Here is a 16,563-nt window from a genome sequence, read left to right on the forward strand (position 1 = left end):
AAGTTCTGATCTTCTTTTCCATTTCCCCCCAACTTTCTCCCCCCCCCCCCCCCCCCCCCCCCGCCCTGGCCTCATCTCCAGCTCTGCTTTCAAATACAGCTTTCTTTCAGTGGTAGAATGAGTTGACTTGGGCAAGTGTGCCATGTGATACTTTTTCTGAATTATCTTTGTTCTACCCTTCGCCATCATTTGAAATGTTTATTCATGAGGGCGAATCTTTTATTTTCTATGAAAAAATGATGAGTGTAATACTACTAAAGTTGCAAATAATGTTTTGATTTTCATTATGTCAAGTGTAAAATAAAATTTAGAAAATCACTTTGCAGTTTTTCATAGTCATGGTTGTTTACATTTTCTTTTTATACTTAGAAAAGGACTATAACAGTCTCTGTGACAAACAGCCCATTGGAAGACTACTTTTCAGGCAGTTCTGTGATACAAAGCTTGATCTAAAGAAGTGCATTGAATTTCTGGATGCAGTGGTAAGCAACTTATTCCAATTTATTTTGACTGCTTAGTCATATTTTTTTAAAAGATAATAAATAGGAACATACTATAAAAGAGAGTAAATCGCTTCATGTTTTTCTTAATTAGACTTGAGCGATGATGTAAGAGTGAATGAACCAGTTTTCTTGGAGTCAAATTATCATGGTAAAGAAATTTCTTTGGTGTAAAATTGTAATCCATATAGTATTAAAGCTTATATTTTAATGTATCCCATGTTGCATCCTAGATAACTTGTAAGTGGCCTGTTGGTTTTTATTTTTGTTTTGCTGTATTGATTTGGAGAGAAACTAAAATTCCAAGAAGTGTTCTTTTGACTGTCTGAAAAGTATCTTTTCATTTCCCAGATGGCAAACATTCATAATCCTCTGATATACTGAGTCAAAGGGATGTGGAAGACATAATGTCATGAGAGACACAATCAGGTCGAACAGAATTTGCCACTTGTTAAGAGATGTCTTTATACTCCTGTTTCTTGTTTTACAGTTTCTGTGGTTGCCCTTTTGTTGTAGACAAATTCTGGCTCATGTGGTCCTGTGGTTCAGGCTTGGGATCAGGATGAAATGAGAGTTGTAGGTAATATAACCTTTACCAAAAGAAAGTTTACTGAACAATCATATGGAAAAGGTCTTCAGCAAAAATAGAGAATTGATTCAGTGGGGCATATTTCCTCCACATTTTACAGTATAGTCAGTGTACTGACTCTGTGTTCGGAAATTTATTAAACCTAAGGAGTCCTGACTACTAGTATATAGGATTTTATGTCTTAGGTGATTATAAAGTTAAGTAAACTGTTGAAATCTTAGTTCCTTCGACTAATTAACTTTCAAGGCTAATTTCATTGCCTTTCTAGGGGAAAACCATCTTTTGTTGAAGGGATCTTCCAGTCTTCTTAAACCAAGCATAGCAAATTTCTAGTTTGGAACATGGCCTAACTCTAACTTTATTTGACCCAACTGTATTAGTAGTAGGTGGTGTGCCTTATACATCTAAAAAAATTCTATTTTCTACTCGTGTTTGAGTACTACTTTAAAAGCAAAAGATTTCAAAACAGTGAAGCTTACTTAGATGGGACTAAGAATAGGGGGTTTGTTTATTCTAGGAGCAGTTGCCCAGAGTACTTTTTTCAGTTTGTGAAGTGGATGCAAAGTTTTCTCTGTGTGACCTAGTATTTATCTTCTTTCGCAGACTATATCAGTCAATTAACAAATGTTTATTGAAGTTCTGCTATATACATTGAAATGTGGTGGCCTTCCTTAGAGCTAAATTTTTTAGCTTAGCCTTACATTGATTTAAAATTGTTATACCTTTGGAGTAACAGTAAACTATTGTGCTAGTGTTTTTCTTTTGACTGGCTGTAACTGGATGCTCTCACTCAGCCATATTTTCTCATTAAACCACTTTCCATCCCATTGGGTATCTGGCAGAGAGCCTGTCAAGTTTTGTCAGAAATTTCAAACCAAGTAGTAAGGGGAAAGCACTAGATACTGTGATCAAAATATAACTTGTCCAGTTAACTTCAAGAAGATTAAGATAGGACTGATTCCAGTATAATGAGCACGTATTATCATATGCCCAGCCTCTTGGTAGGTGTTGTGGGGGATGCAGAAGAAATATAAGACTTAATTAGTGCCTTAAAGAGGTTCACAATCTAGTTAGAGAGGACTAATAAATATGAAACTGTACACAATAAAAGAGAGGTGGCTAGATATAAAAAGAACCTATTTTAAGTTGACTGAAAACTCAAAATGAATAAACAATTTTTCATGGCAGCTTCTCAAAAGCTAATTAGATCTTAGATAATATCAACGAACATAAAGTGTCCAGGTCAAGGATGATGATGATTGTTTCATAGTATTTGTCGAACTACATATAGAATGTGTTGAATTAGGAGGAATCATGCATCTTTATTGTATCTAGGGAAGGTCCAGTAGGATGGTGAGGAAAACTCAAAATAGATACATAAGGATTAGCTGAAGAAAATGAGTGTTTGTCCTGGAAGAGAGTTAAATAAGACATAATAGCAATTATAAATCACTCAAATATTGGAAGAGGGATTAGATTTTTTCTGCCTTGCTCCAGAGAGGAAAAATTGGTCAGTGAGGGAAATGATACTAATAGACTTTATCTGTGCTTCGGCCCTATAAAGTACTTGACACACAGTATCTTACTTGGTACTCATATGAACCCTGTGAGGTAAGTGCTAAAGGTATCACTGTCTGCATTTTACAGATGAGGTAACTAAAGCTCAATATAAATTCCTTGCCCATGGTCACACAGTTATAGCTAGGAAGATTAAAAGGTAGGATTCCAACCCAGGTCTTTTTAACTCTAAGTCTAGAACTCTTTCTACCATACCACACTGTTTCCGAAAATTACAGGGGAGCAGATTTCAATTTAATTTAAGAAGGAATTTCCTAAAAATCAAAGCTGTGTGAAAGTAGAATGAGCTGCCTTGGAGAGTAGTGAGTTCCCAGGCACCAAAAGTGTTCAAGTAGAGGCTGGGGGACAGTTTGTTGGGGATGTTGTAGATGGGCTCCCTCAGGCGAGGGACTTACCTATTTATTTACCTGTCTATTTATTTCTTTATTTACAGGATCATAGATTTAGAGCTGCAGATGACCTAGGTCAGCCCCCTCCCTTTATGGTGAAGGAAACTGAGACCCAGAGAAGTGAAGGAGTGACTTGTCCTGAGGTCATACAGATAGTGAATAGCAGTGGTAGGTCCTTTGATGCCAGAGAGAGCATTCTTTCCCTTACACCACCTGCTGTCCTTTCAGAGTTATGGAACTGATCTACTTGAGTAGAGAGATTAACCTAACATAGAATCATAGAAAACTAGAGTTGGAAGGTACTTCATTGTTTATTTGGTTCAGTTCCTTCCCCTGCTTCCTGCCCCCTGTCTCTCAAAAAAGCATGAATTATACACATAAATCCCTACAAAAGTGATGTTTCATCCTTTGCTTTCACAACTCTTGTGACAGGAAACTCACTATTTCAAAAGGTTTTAAATCATCATGAGGCAGCCTGAAGGAATGGATAGGGACCTATCCATAGGCCAGGAAGACCTGGCTTCAAGTTCCACCTCTGATAAAGCTTGATTTGTATGACCTTATCACTTAACCTCTGGGTGCTCTAGGCTACTCTCAAAGACTCTAAGTTTTGGAGAAGATCCTGATCTACAGTGGTAGATGGAATATTTTTTCCATCTTGGAGTAGGAGGGGGAGGTTTTTATTCTTTACAGTTCTTATTCTGGCTAAGGTCCTTTCTAACTCTAGGATTTGGATTCTTTGAATGGCAAATGATTCAATAGCAATCATGAGGTATTACTAATGATCAGTGAGGTAATAGTTCACATTTTACTTCTTTCCGGGAGCATTAGCGACACACTGTTGACCTCGCAGCCTCTGTGCTCTTTAAGACTACCATATACAGAGAAGCTGATTAACTTAGGGAGTTATTCTAAAGGATAGGGCTAGGTGGTCCTTTCATTTACTCTTAGCTCAATAGATGGACAGATGAGCTATAGGCTTTGTTTAAAGACCATTAGGACAATTTTAATGGTTTGTTTGCAAATCATTAGAAGTTTTGCAATAGGTAATTTGGTCCCTACAATTACATTTTAGATTTGATGTATATATTCCTTCATTCATTGAGTACCTTCTATATGAGAGGCCTTGTGTACTAAGTAGTGGGATATAAAGGTAAATAAGGTGTAGTTCCTTTCTTTATAGGGATTTTCATCAACTAACTTGGTATTAGGAGAGAAAAAAAAACTTTACCAAAGGGTTATCACTAAGATAGGAATGTAACAACAGCAACTCAGATAGGACTGATTAAATACATTTAGTGTTGTACACCTGTCATATTTAAGGGCAAAGTCTTCTGATGTAGTCTACTGGGCAGAGAAGTGACTATTAACCTTTGGAAACCATGGCCTGTTGTGTAGTCATACTTCTCAAGTTTTCCTTGAAAAATACCCAAAGATCCTGGCCCTTTTACTCCTACCTAGCCAAGTATGTTTCCTTGAGTTTTTTCAAGTTGTTACCTCCTTACTTTTATAGCAGGGGTTACATTAACAATTAAATCCCTTTTTAAGTATTACTATCAGTTTTTATTATGTTGTTCTTTTATATCCTTTAAAAGCATTTTCTACAGTTTTAATTGTAATCTGTGATTAAATATTTTTGTTTGGGAAGACATTTCTGAAATGCAAGCCTATGGGAGGATGATTTGTTTTATACAACTTCAATTTGCTACAAACTTTGTAAAGGAATATGTCTGTTGCATAAGTTGAGTTGCAACCCAGGGAGATGGTTGTGGATGCTTTCCCCACCCTGGGGAGGGAAGTGTTTGTCAGAAAGTTTTTTTAAACAACACAAAGATAAGTTATTTATGATTTCAGTGGCTCCCTTCTAATTTGAATGGCTCTAGTTCTCCATTTTGAACCTCGCGTTGGATAGTCTAGTCCGATTAAGAGTGGATCCATGTTTGATCCAGCTGTCACTCAAACTTGTGGTCCCCCGCCTCAAATGAACTTCCCTCAAAGTCACTTTAGTAGTAATTTAAGCCTTTGACCAGAAGTACAAGTAGCATTTGTTGAATCTGTAGCGTGCAGAAAATTGAGCTGGTTGCTTAGGTTGGTAACCTGTGACCTGATTCAGTTTGAAAAAGTCTTTTTGGGGAAAGTAAGCCACCACTGAAGCAGCCTTCAGTGTCGTGGGACATAAGTGTGATGCAAACAAAACTCACAGAAGCTCTTTTTTGAACCACCCTAGGACTGCAAATTTAAGTAAGAAACCTAGAAGGCACTTTTGTGGCAGTGACTTAAGCTCCAAGGGTGAGTGAACTTCAGGCTTTAGTGATTTGAGCTGTCTTTTATCAAATAATGTAGTAATAAGGAGTAGCCCTTGAGGGAGGCAGTATAGTATAGTAGAAATAGAAAGCTCTGGAATCAGAGGATCTGGGTTCAAATCCTACCTTTGGTGCTTACTACCTCTCTGACCTTGGGTAAGTCCCCTAACCTCCCTATGGTTCAGTTTCCTCATCTGTGACATGAGGGGGCTGTACTAGGTGGACTTTGAGGTCCCTTCCAGCTCTTCATCTATGATCTTAGGAAAGTCAAATGTTAAGCCACTTCCATTAAGATGCATCTTAGAGTCTGTCATATCCGAGATAATGACAAAGATCCATTTTGTGGACTTTCCGAATTCTTCCTGAAGCAGTATCCTCATTCTGAAGAGCTTACCCTCATGTCTTAGACACCTGAAATGATTGTCAGCTCTTAGAGTTACTGGATTAAGGCAGAGAGCATTTTGATTCATTTGCCTAGCACATTGGACTAGGTTGTGTTAGAGAACTCTGCCAGAATGGTGATTGAGCTGAATTATGCTTTGGGGTGTGTGTATGTCTATGTGAGTGCACATACATGTGCACACACCTGCCAGTCAGTAAAGAAGCAAAATGCAGCCCAACCATTTTTTTCTCTGTGTGTGTGTGTGTGTGTTCATGTACATACTTATACACACACACACACACACAGAGGTACGTTATATCAGAGGCAAAGTTGTATACTTCAGAAATATCCTAATTACTGAGGCTTGTTGAGCCATCAAATAGTTCTCTCTTTTTATTTGAAGTAAATATTATTACTTAGTTTCTATGTCCAAGTGCAAGATAGAAAGTTCTGATCTTTCACTGTTTCAGCAACTTCTCAGAGTTTAGATCTTTATTTCTATCTTAAATTTTGTATTTTAAAAACTTCAAGGTGAGGTGGTTTATTTTAGGCACATTTTTATTCAGTCTTGAATAAAGGTTATTTAGCCCTTGGGATGGCAGTTATGAGGGGGAACACTGAAGCATCGTCACCACCACCGGGGCAGTAACTAACGTTTATAAAATGCTTTCAGATTCCAAATACAGATATTATCTTGTTGAAGCCTCACAACAATTCTATGAGGATAGGTACTATAGGTGTTTGTTTTTTGGATGAGGAAACTGAGGCTTGGAGAAATTAAGTGAATTACCCAGTGTGACAAAGCTAGTGAACATCACATTTGGAATATGAACATAGGCAGTTCAGTTGCCCTGATAATGATAATGCTGCAAAGATAATTATTTTGGGAGAAATAGAAACTATTTGCCTGTAACCTGAGGTCTCTAAAATTCTGTTATCTAGGGTAGACTATAATGGATTATCATTTACCATCTCAGCAGAAAGTTTAAATGATAGCTTAAAAATTATCTTTTGAGTGACAGAGAATATGGGCGAGAATTTTTTTATTAATTTATTTTGATCTATTAATAATCACTTCCATATGCTTTTGAGTTTGAAATTTTTCTGCCCCTTCCTCCCCACTACCTTCCCCAAGATGGCACACAATCTGATATAGGCTATACATTTACATTTATATTAAACATTCTTTCACATTAGTGATGTTGTAAGTAAAAATTAAAACCAATAGGAGGAACCACCAGAAAGAGGAAACAAAACTCAACAGAGGAGAAAAAAAGTAGCAGTTCAACTTCCATAGTTCTTTCTTTGGATGTGGATAGCATTTTCCATCACAAGGCCTCTGGAGATGTCTTAGATCCTTGTATTGCCAGGAAGGGTTAAGTGTATCAATATTAGTCATCACACAACATGGCTGTTATTGTGTACATCGTTCTCTTGGTTCTGCTCACTTCACTCAGCATCAGACCATACAAATCTTTCCAGATTTTTCTGAAGTCAGCCTGTTCATTTCTTATAGCACAATAGTATTCCATCACATTCACATACCACAGCTTGCTCAGCCATTCCCCAATTGATGGGCATTCCCTCAATTTCCAATTCTTTTCTACCACAAAAAGAGCTGCTATGAATATTTTTGTACATATAGGTCCTTTTCCTGTTTGTGTGATCTCTTTGGGATATAGCCCTAGAAGTGCTATTGCTGGGTCAAAGGGTATGCACATTTTTATAGCCCTTTGGGCATAGTTCCAACTTGCTCTCCAAAATGGTTGTATCATTTCTCAACTCCACCAACATGCATTAGTGTTCCAATTTTCCCACATCTTCTCCAACATTTATCATTTTCCTGTTTTGTCACGTTGGCCGTTCTGACAGGTGTGATGTGGTACTTCAGAGTTGTTTTGATTTGCATTTTAGAGCATTTTTTCGTATGACTATAGATGGCTTTAATTTCTTCATCTGAGAACTGTCCAGAGAATTTTTTTAAAAAGATGTTTTCTCCTCATTTCTTGATTCCTCTCATGTCTTGGAGTAGTTTTCATTCTTACTATATCCAGCTACCCTACTTTTTCTTCTCTTGCTGAATGTCTCTTAGTGTATTTATGTGGATGCTAATTTAGGGAATGCATGTTCCCTTAAAATAGTTTTAAGGAATGTAAGAAAAAGGAAAAGGCACTACTCTGGTAACATATGGAAGAGGTGACCTCAGAGTTGCATTATTACTCATTTCCCTTAATCCGTATTCCATTCCTGAGCCTTATAATTGGCACCTTATAATTGGTAATGTGGAAAAGTTTGTGAGTAAAAAATTCCAATTTTGAATAGATAATTCATTTTCTTTCATTATCCCTTTTTTGAAGAGTTGAATAACTTTCAGACCAGATCCAGCTTAACACTATACTGATTGTGCTCCAGAAATTGAATTTTAAACATTCAAAGTTCGACAGAATCCATTCATGTCATAAACTTGTACGTACTAGGAAACCAAATATGTCTAGCACTAAGGAAAAAAAAAGAATGTAATTCGCTGAATGTGACAAATTTTTTTTGATGCACAGATATAAATAGATAGATCTTTTAACCTTTCTATCCTACTTTATGACTAAAGTAATGCTTAATGATTTAAAGTAGTAAATCTAAATATAATTATTGAATGCTGGAATTAAAAGAGGGGCATCAGCAGCCATCTAGTCTAATACATGAGTCCCGTCTACCAGATCCCCAGCAAGGCATCATCACATCCCTCCTTGAATACTTCTGTTGATAGAAGAAGCTTGATCTCTAAGCCTGGTATGTTTTTGGATAGCTCTAATTATTAGGAACGTTTTCCTTTTATTGAGGTAAAATCTGACTTCTTGTAACATATGCTTATTATTCCATTTCACTTTCTGGACCTAGACAGAGTAGTCCTAATCCCTGTCCCAAGTTATAGCTCTCCAAAAAGTTTGAGAAAATCATCGTTTCCCCACCTTCCTCACCTCCACTCCAAGTCTTTAATTTTCCTGCTAAACAGACTTGGATCCTTCTCTTGGATCCTTGGTTCTTTGGATCTTCTAATTAGAAGACTGAGAAGAGAAGGTTACAGAGTAGAAATGAAGAGACAAACTATAGTCTAGTGTGTCCAAACTTGATAAACTAAGATATAACCCACTAAAATTTGGTACAACATAAAGTAGCCCATAATCCTGGGGCAAAGGCCCGGGGCATGAGGCACCCAAAGGTTGCTTTGCTTCCACAGTAGGAATAACTATAGGGAAAAGAATCAGACAAAACTTCTTCCCTTTAGTCACCTTTATTTATATAAAATGACACCTCCTTTCCCAAAGACTGATGGTAATCTACAGATTGTTGGTTGAGAAATAGAGATTTAGTCTTAACTCTTGAAAAATATTTATTCATATATGTTTTGAAAACTGAACAAAGATAAAAGCAAACTCTTTTTATGTGATCTCTAAAACCTAATTCATTATAACAGCTTGTATGCCCAAGCTATCATTTTTGTTTTGTTTTGTTTAATCCAATTTAATGCTCCCAAATCAAAGTATAGCATAAAGAGAATTTAGGAAAACAATGGGGCAGCTAACTTCTTAGTTTCCTAACCCCCTTAGCAAATGACAGTATGTCTTTAAGTCAGCTTCCTTCACTGTAAAATGAGGTTGGACTAGATGATCTCTGAAGATTCTTCCAAATCTAAAGTTACATGAGTATAAGCTTATTAAGTAGATTCCTTTAGTGAAAAAAGTGGAGATTTTCTGAATTATTTTATCAAACAAGTGAGCAATTCACTATGGTAGGGACTGGAAACTGCAAGGATGAAAAAAGCATCTCTAGTCCAGGAGTTAACTGTCTGATAGGGGGATGATAAGTTTGTGAGATAGGGCTAAAGGAAAGAACCAGACTGCATTAGGAAATTTTGAAAGGAAGAGAAGGTTAAGAGAGGTCACAGAATAAAGAGATCAAAGAAGGCTTCCCTAAACCCAATAATCACACATTTTAGGTTTGAATGAGTTGTTCTGTATGTAGGTATATATTTGGTGGTGGTGTTTTTTTTTTAATTTATAAAGCATAGACTTTTCCCCCCCACTTTTCTTTCCCAGGCCGAATATGAAGTGGCTTCAGATGAAAATCGAAGAGAGACTGCTCTGATGGTTTTAGACACATACTTCAACAATGGGGTATGTTTTATTCTCTAGCTGATAATTGTTTGTAACTTGTTATTCTTCAAATTCAAACTAAAGACTTCTTAGATTCCAAGGGAACATATTAAAATGCAAGGTGTTTTAAGTTAATATTATGTCAATATTATTAACTTGCTTTTTCCTTCGATTAAAGGAAAATGTCAGAAGAAAATTTTCCCCAAAACTGAACAAATTGTTAATTTTTAAAATGTTCTCCTGTTCTAATTTAATTTCACTAGAAACTAGCTAAGGCTAAAAATAGCTTTTACTGAGTCATTATTGGTGGATGGTTTTATATTTTATGCATTGCTTTATCCTGTTCTAGCTAGATTTTCTTTTCCTGTGTGTATGGCATAGTTCCCTTAGTGTGTCTTTAAGCTAAAAAAGTACTACCTAATATAAAAACCACAATTATTTATTTAGTTATGTATGTAAATTTATTGTTGTTCAGTTTTTTCAGTCGTGTCCAACTCTTTGTGAACCCATTTGGTGTTTTCTTGGCAAAGATACTGAAGTGGTTTGCCATTTCCAGCTCATTTTACAGATGAGGAAACTTGGCAAACAGGGTTAAGTGATTTGCCCAGGGTCACACAGCTAGTAAGTGTCTGAGGCCAGATTTGAACTCAGGAAAATGAGTCTTCTTGACTCCAGGCCTGGCTCTCTCTCCACTGTACTATCTAGCTACCCAGTATGTAAATTTAGCATCCAATAATAGTTCCTGCGAATAATTGAAAAAAATAGTGGCAGTGCCTTGCCCTCGAGGAGCTTATAATTAGGTAAATCAAAATAGTAGTTCCCATAATGCTTTGGGGTTTTCAAAGTTCTTTTATTGGAATAATCCTTTAAAGGGGATAGTATACGTCTTCTCATGCCCATTTCACAAATGAGGAAACTGAGGCTCAGAGGCGAAGTCACACTATAGTAAGTATTGGAACCAAGGCTCAAACCAAGGGCTTCTTACCCCAAGTCCTATAACTTGGCCAGATTGTGTTGCCTTCCTGTGGAGTTATGGCTGTTGTCCTAAAAAGTGAGAAAATCAAGTCTTGGAGAGATTCAGTGACTTGAGTAAGGTCAAACAGTGGGAGGACTGGAAAGTCTTGTGTATCTTCTGACTCTCCATTCATTGTTCTTTCCTGCTACACAGTGAGTGACCATTGTCACAAAGGGGTGCATGATTAACGCCTAAGTCAGTGGGGACAAGGGTTTCAGGAGTTAATAGGAGGGCAGAGGGTGTACTTTGGGAAGGTTTCTTAGAGGTGGCAGCACTTGAGTTGGGAAGTGAGAAGTGTGGAGCTGGAGAGAAGTCGGGGAGGGGGACCTTAGGAAGGGAGAAGGTATGAGAGCAAAAGCAGAAGATGGGGAGATTCACCTCTGGAAAGTGCCTAGTGATGATCAGGTTCACAAGGCAGGTTGGGGCCTGATTGTGAAGGTATTTGAATGCCAGGCTAAGAAGTTTAGGTTTTTAAGTAGTTTGATAATGTGAACAATTAAGTCTTGTAGAAAGATTAATCTCATTTTATGTGTAGAATAAATTGGGGAGAGGGTGGAAACACCAGAGGCAGAGACCAGTTGGGAAGGCTATTTATGGTTTAGGGCAGTAGTCTTCAAACCTTTTTGATTCCTTACTTCAACCAACAAAAAATTTTGAGTTCACTAATATATGTACTTATTTCTAAACAGTATATGCATGCTTCTCTACTAATAATTATATACATTATAAAACTCACAAAAATTGAGATGAGAAAAGAGTGAAATAAAGATGAAATAATATTAGGTTCTAGAGTCAGTAGGAAACCATTGGATTTTATTGGGTAGGGAGTGATGTGAGCAAGTCTGTGCTTTTGCTTTGGGATCTGGGTGAAAGATTCAAGTGGGGAGAGTTGTGAAGCAGGGACACTTTTAGGTAGCCATTGTGATAGTCTAGGCAAGAAGGGATGAGGGAGATTGTTGACTGAGGGTGTAGAAAGAAGGGGACAGATGCAGAGGATGACACAGAAGTAAAAATGACAAGATTTGGCCACTACTTGTATATTTGTGGTGAGAGAAAATGAGATGAGCATGATACAAGTTGTAAAATTGGTTGACTGGATAGATGGTGATGAAACAAACTTAATTCATGCAGTCAGGAGGCTGTTAAAATGGTCACAAGAGGTGATGAGGGCAATGAAATTGAAGAGGAAAGGATAATTTGAGAAATAGCAAGGAAGTAGAAGAGCATGTATGTTGCATTGATGCATTATAATTAACACAAGCTGATAAAAAATTTAAATATTATTTTTAAAATCATGCATATATTCAGAGAAGTTACTTATCTCAGAGTCAGGGTACAATAGGAATGATGAAGGAATAAAAGTTTACCCTTTTTCCTTGTTTCAGTTTATACTTCTGTTATTTGAAATTAATTTGAAGGCTGTTTTTTAACTATATTGAAGATAAAACAATGTAATGTATCTTATCTTCTTCATTTTTGACTCTTCCAATTTATCTTAAAATAGTATTTGAAATAATTTTGTTACTCATAGAGAAAAAACTGAAACCTCATTATAATGCTGTCTTGTCACAGAACCTACTTACAGGTAAAATAGCCGTATTATGATTAGATTCTTTTGGTATTTCAGAAATGAAACCCCATTGAGATGTAAGAACAGATCACGGCAGAGTGACTATCTTTCCTTTTCTGATAGGGCTGCTAACCTGGAAGTGATGTATATAGTGTACTTAGATTTCAGCAAAGCATTTGAGGAAGGATATTGTGCTATTCTTGTGAAAATAATGGAGACATTTGGGCCACCTGATAGTACATTTAGATGAATTCAGACCTGTTTGAACAGCTGGACTCAGAGAATAGCTGTTAATAGCTTGATGTCATCTTGAAAGGAGGGATCCCTTAGAGAGCCCCAGGGTTATAGGTATAGTCCTGTGCCATTTGTATTAATGACTTACATAAAGGTATATATGACATATATAAAATTTGCTGAAGACAAAGCTGAAAAAGATAGCTAATATCCTGCATAATAGTTAAAAACCAAAAAGACCTCAACAAGCTAGAACTATAATAAGATAAATATAATAGAGGTAAATGTAAAATCTAACACTTCAGTTAAAAAAAAATCATCTTCACAAGTGGAGGTATTGGTATTGGAGGCAGAAAGAGAAGAATAAGCGGTAGCTACGTGATGCAGTGGTTAGAGCTCTGGCCTTGGACTCAGGAGGACCTGAGTTCAAATCTGACCTCAGACACTTGACACTTATTAGCTGTGTGACCCTGGGCAAGTCACTTAACCCCGATTGCCTCACTAAAAAGCAAAAAAGAAAAATAATAACAATAACTAGTTCTTAGTCTTAAAAAGATCTGGGGATTTTAGTGCATTATCAAATCAACATGTCAGTGGTATAATGTCAGCCAAATAAACTCATACTACCATGTACTGAACTGAGTAGCATAGCCCCTAGGAATCAGGAGGTGAGAGTCCCACATTATTCTGCCATGCTGAACCATATCTGAAGTTCACTTCTGAATGTCACAGTTTAGCAAGGGTTTTGACATGATACAGAAGAGAGCAGCCAGGATAATAAAGTGTCTCGAGTCCATGCCGTGTGATAATTAGTTGAAACAACTGGAGCTGTATTTAGCTTGGAGAAGAGAAGATTTAGAGGGAACATGAGGGCTATCTTCATACATGGGAAGGATTTTGGGGTGGAAAAGAGGCTGCTCTTGTACTGTTCATCCCCATAAAGCAGAACCAGAAGCAGTGTTAGAGCTGAAAAAAGACAAGGTTAACTTTTCTGTAAGGAGTCCCCAATCATGAGAGCCATCCAAAAGTAGAATAGGTTGCCTCAGGCTATCTCAGGTCATGTCCCATAGGAAGTCTAGATGACCACTCACTGTGTTAATTTGTGGTGGGACTTCTTCTTTGGATATGGGTTGGATTAACTAGTTTCGAAGGTGCCACCAGTCTGGCAATTGGTTTCTTATCTTGCAAGATCTGTTGCTGATTGACTTTATCTTAAATTCTACTCTGTAGTTAGATTTCATTATATTACTTTGGATATTTTTTTCTCATAGACACTTCAATACTTAAAAAGGTCTTTATTTTTGTCATTGTAGAGCTTCCATTCCCACCATTGCATATTACAACCTCTTTACACCATAGTCTGTCTTCATTAGTTGCTTTAGCCAGTAAAATTCATTAGCTGAATGAAGACCGACCTTCTGGTAATGAGCCAGTCTATATTTAGGTAAACTGGTCATCTGACAGCAGACACAGTCCATCATCAGGCCTATTCACAAAGCTTTTCCTGCTTTAGAGGACCTGCCTGAGCTTGTATTCTGTAGACATAAACTTCAAAGACTCATGGCAGTGACTTCCATGACTCAATGAGACATCAGTGAAAAGATTCTTAGGTATTAAGTGGTCAAAAAGTTCACTTTAAAGTTAGGTTGCTGAGATGATAAAAGTAGAAAATGACCCATATGCTAAAGGTTCAAGAAAATGATTGCTTTAGTCATGAACCGCTGGTGCCACACCAGTAATAACCTGTGAAGCCTTAGCCTTTACTGTAAAGGGACCATCCAGGGGCCAACTAGTTTCAGCTGTTGATGTTCAACTGCCTCTTTCTTCAGAGATAAGAAAACGGTTTGGTATATGTCCAGTCACCTGCAGATCTTTGATATCCTTCTAGGATAAACTACAAATTCTATTGAACTTTATACTACTATACCTTTATACTACTGGCTCTGCCTCATACCTATAGTATACTTACCCCTCACCTCCATCTCTTAGCATCCCTTGTACTTCAAGGTATTATTTAAAAACAAATCTATGCATCCGTCTTTTGACAGCTCTTCTTTTTTATCTGGGAGCTAGCAATATCTCTCCTTTTTGGTTCTGAAGCAAATATATATTTGTGGAAGTTTTTAATTCTTGTTGTCATTTTCTCCATGAATAAATTTCTGTAAGGTTTTTTTTTCAATGTTAACATTAGGTTATCTTTTGCAGGTGAGTTTTTTTTGGTCAGACTTAAGTAGCGTACAACTTGTACTTTCAAAAAACATACAGCTTTTGAGAGAATAGCACTGATGAATAGAACTAGTGAAATATATCAAGAGAAATTCTAAAAGTTATATAAATATATACACACATATATGTACATACACATTAGTGAATAATTTTTAGAATTATGTAAACAGTCAATCCCCTTAACACAATAATAGTTAACATATATTGAACTGTTTCACATTTATTGAGTGTTCACTGTTCACATTTATTGAGTGTTATGAATTTTTTCTTCTCATTAGTTATGCTGTTTTTTTAACCTGTTTTTGACTTTGCAGTTTAAAAATTCTGCCTCAAGGTATAAAAACTCAACTGTTTGTCAGCTTAATTTCATAATATTAAGAAATCAGAAGATATTTAATTGGAACCCTTTGTTTCTAGTTTCAGTTATGTACAAATTCAAATTTTGCCAAAATTAAACTAAAGTCTCTATAATCAATTAATTTGATTAATCTTTTTCTCTTCCTTCCTTGAAAAGCTTTGCTAATGAAGGATTTATTTTAAGATTATTAATTGTGCTTGTGTATTTGGTTTGTATTATGTGAAGTCTGCTGCCCATTTACCAGAAATACCTCAGAATATAGTGAAAGAATGTAAAGAGAGGCTGGAGCAGAGCCCTTGCAAAGAGCTTTTTAAAGACTGCACTAGGTAAGTGATGAATGCACAGCACTGTAATTATTAACAAAAACTGTAAAATATTATATTGCCATGACCAGATGTTAAGGTAACTTTTTCTTGCTGTCAATTAAAAAAACAAAAAAAAAAACCAACTCTACAAATATTATCAAAGTGTTTTCAAAATTAAGATAAAATTCCTAATCAGCTTACTCTTAAATGAAAGCAAATAGGTTCAAAAATAAGAGCAAATTAATAGTGAACTGAAGAATCAGAAATTGAACTAAAATTCCCTGTGATTTATCTGCTGCCTCAAGATTCTGCCTGCTCTTTCTCCTAGCATTTCATTCTTAGACTTGAAAATAAGCTATTAATTAAACATTCCCTGTAAACATCCTTCTTCTGGAACCTTGAATGAATTAATCTCTTTGCATGTATGGCAAAAACGATGACCGACTTCTAAGGTAACCAAAGCTCAATTCACTAAGGGATTTGTTGATTTGTCTTAGGAGACCATTATGGAATATGCAAATTTCAGTAGCCTGGTCTCTCACTGATCCCATCTCCAGGTGAGGTTTTATATTAGCCTCAGTTCAAGTTTTCCTAGGTTTTACAGTCCTTTAATGCTTCTGGTTCATTATCATGTTATATTTCTGTAATCTTTTTACATTAAAAATGTAAAATGCTTTCTCATCTATACTTAAGTATCTTCATAGTAGCTTTCTGTGGTTATCGGAAGGATGACATTAGCCTCATGTCACTGATGGATATTAGAGGCATAATTTGAGCAGAATCATACAGCTATTTGGTGATGAGCCATTACTAGAACCTATAAGTAATGGTCACTAAAAGTGCCCCTCGTCACGATATTCATAACCTGGGATCTACCCCAGTGGAGTTTACGAATAGATTTCAGGAGATCTATGAATTTGGATGACAAAATAAATTGCACCTTTTTTTTTTTTTTTGCTAACC

At 36.4% G+C, this 16,563-nt stretch overlaps 1 protein-coding gene across 2 annotated transcripts in view; it reads left to right on the forward strand.

Moving 5' to 3' along the window:
• The window catches only part of GRK4 (G protein-coupled receptor kinase 4), a 134,051-nt gene that overhangs the window by 44,547 nt on the left and 72,941 nt on the right, over window positions 1-16,563 (forward strand). For both annotated transcript variants that reach the window (XM_027836183.1, XM_027836184.1), the window contains exons 3-5: window positions 370-482; window positions 9,836-9,913; window positions 15,521-15,621. In XM_027836183.1, coding sequence (XP_027691984.1) covers window positions 370-482; window positions 9,836-9,913; window positions 15,521-15,621 — 292 coding nt within the window. The remainder of the gene's footprint in view (window positions 1-369; window positions 483-9,835; window positions 9,914-15,520; window positions 15,622-16,563) is intronic.

The sequence above is a fragment of the Vombatus ursinus genome, unplaced genomic scaffold, assembly GCF_900497805.2.
Source record: "Vombatus ursinus unplaced genomic scaffold, bare-nosed wombat genome assembly UNPS02014818.1, whole genome shotgun sequence".
Lineage (NCBI taxonomy): Eukaryota > Metazoa > Chordata > Mammalia > Diprotodontia > Vombatidae > Vombatus > Vombatus ursinus.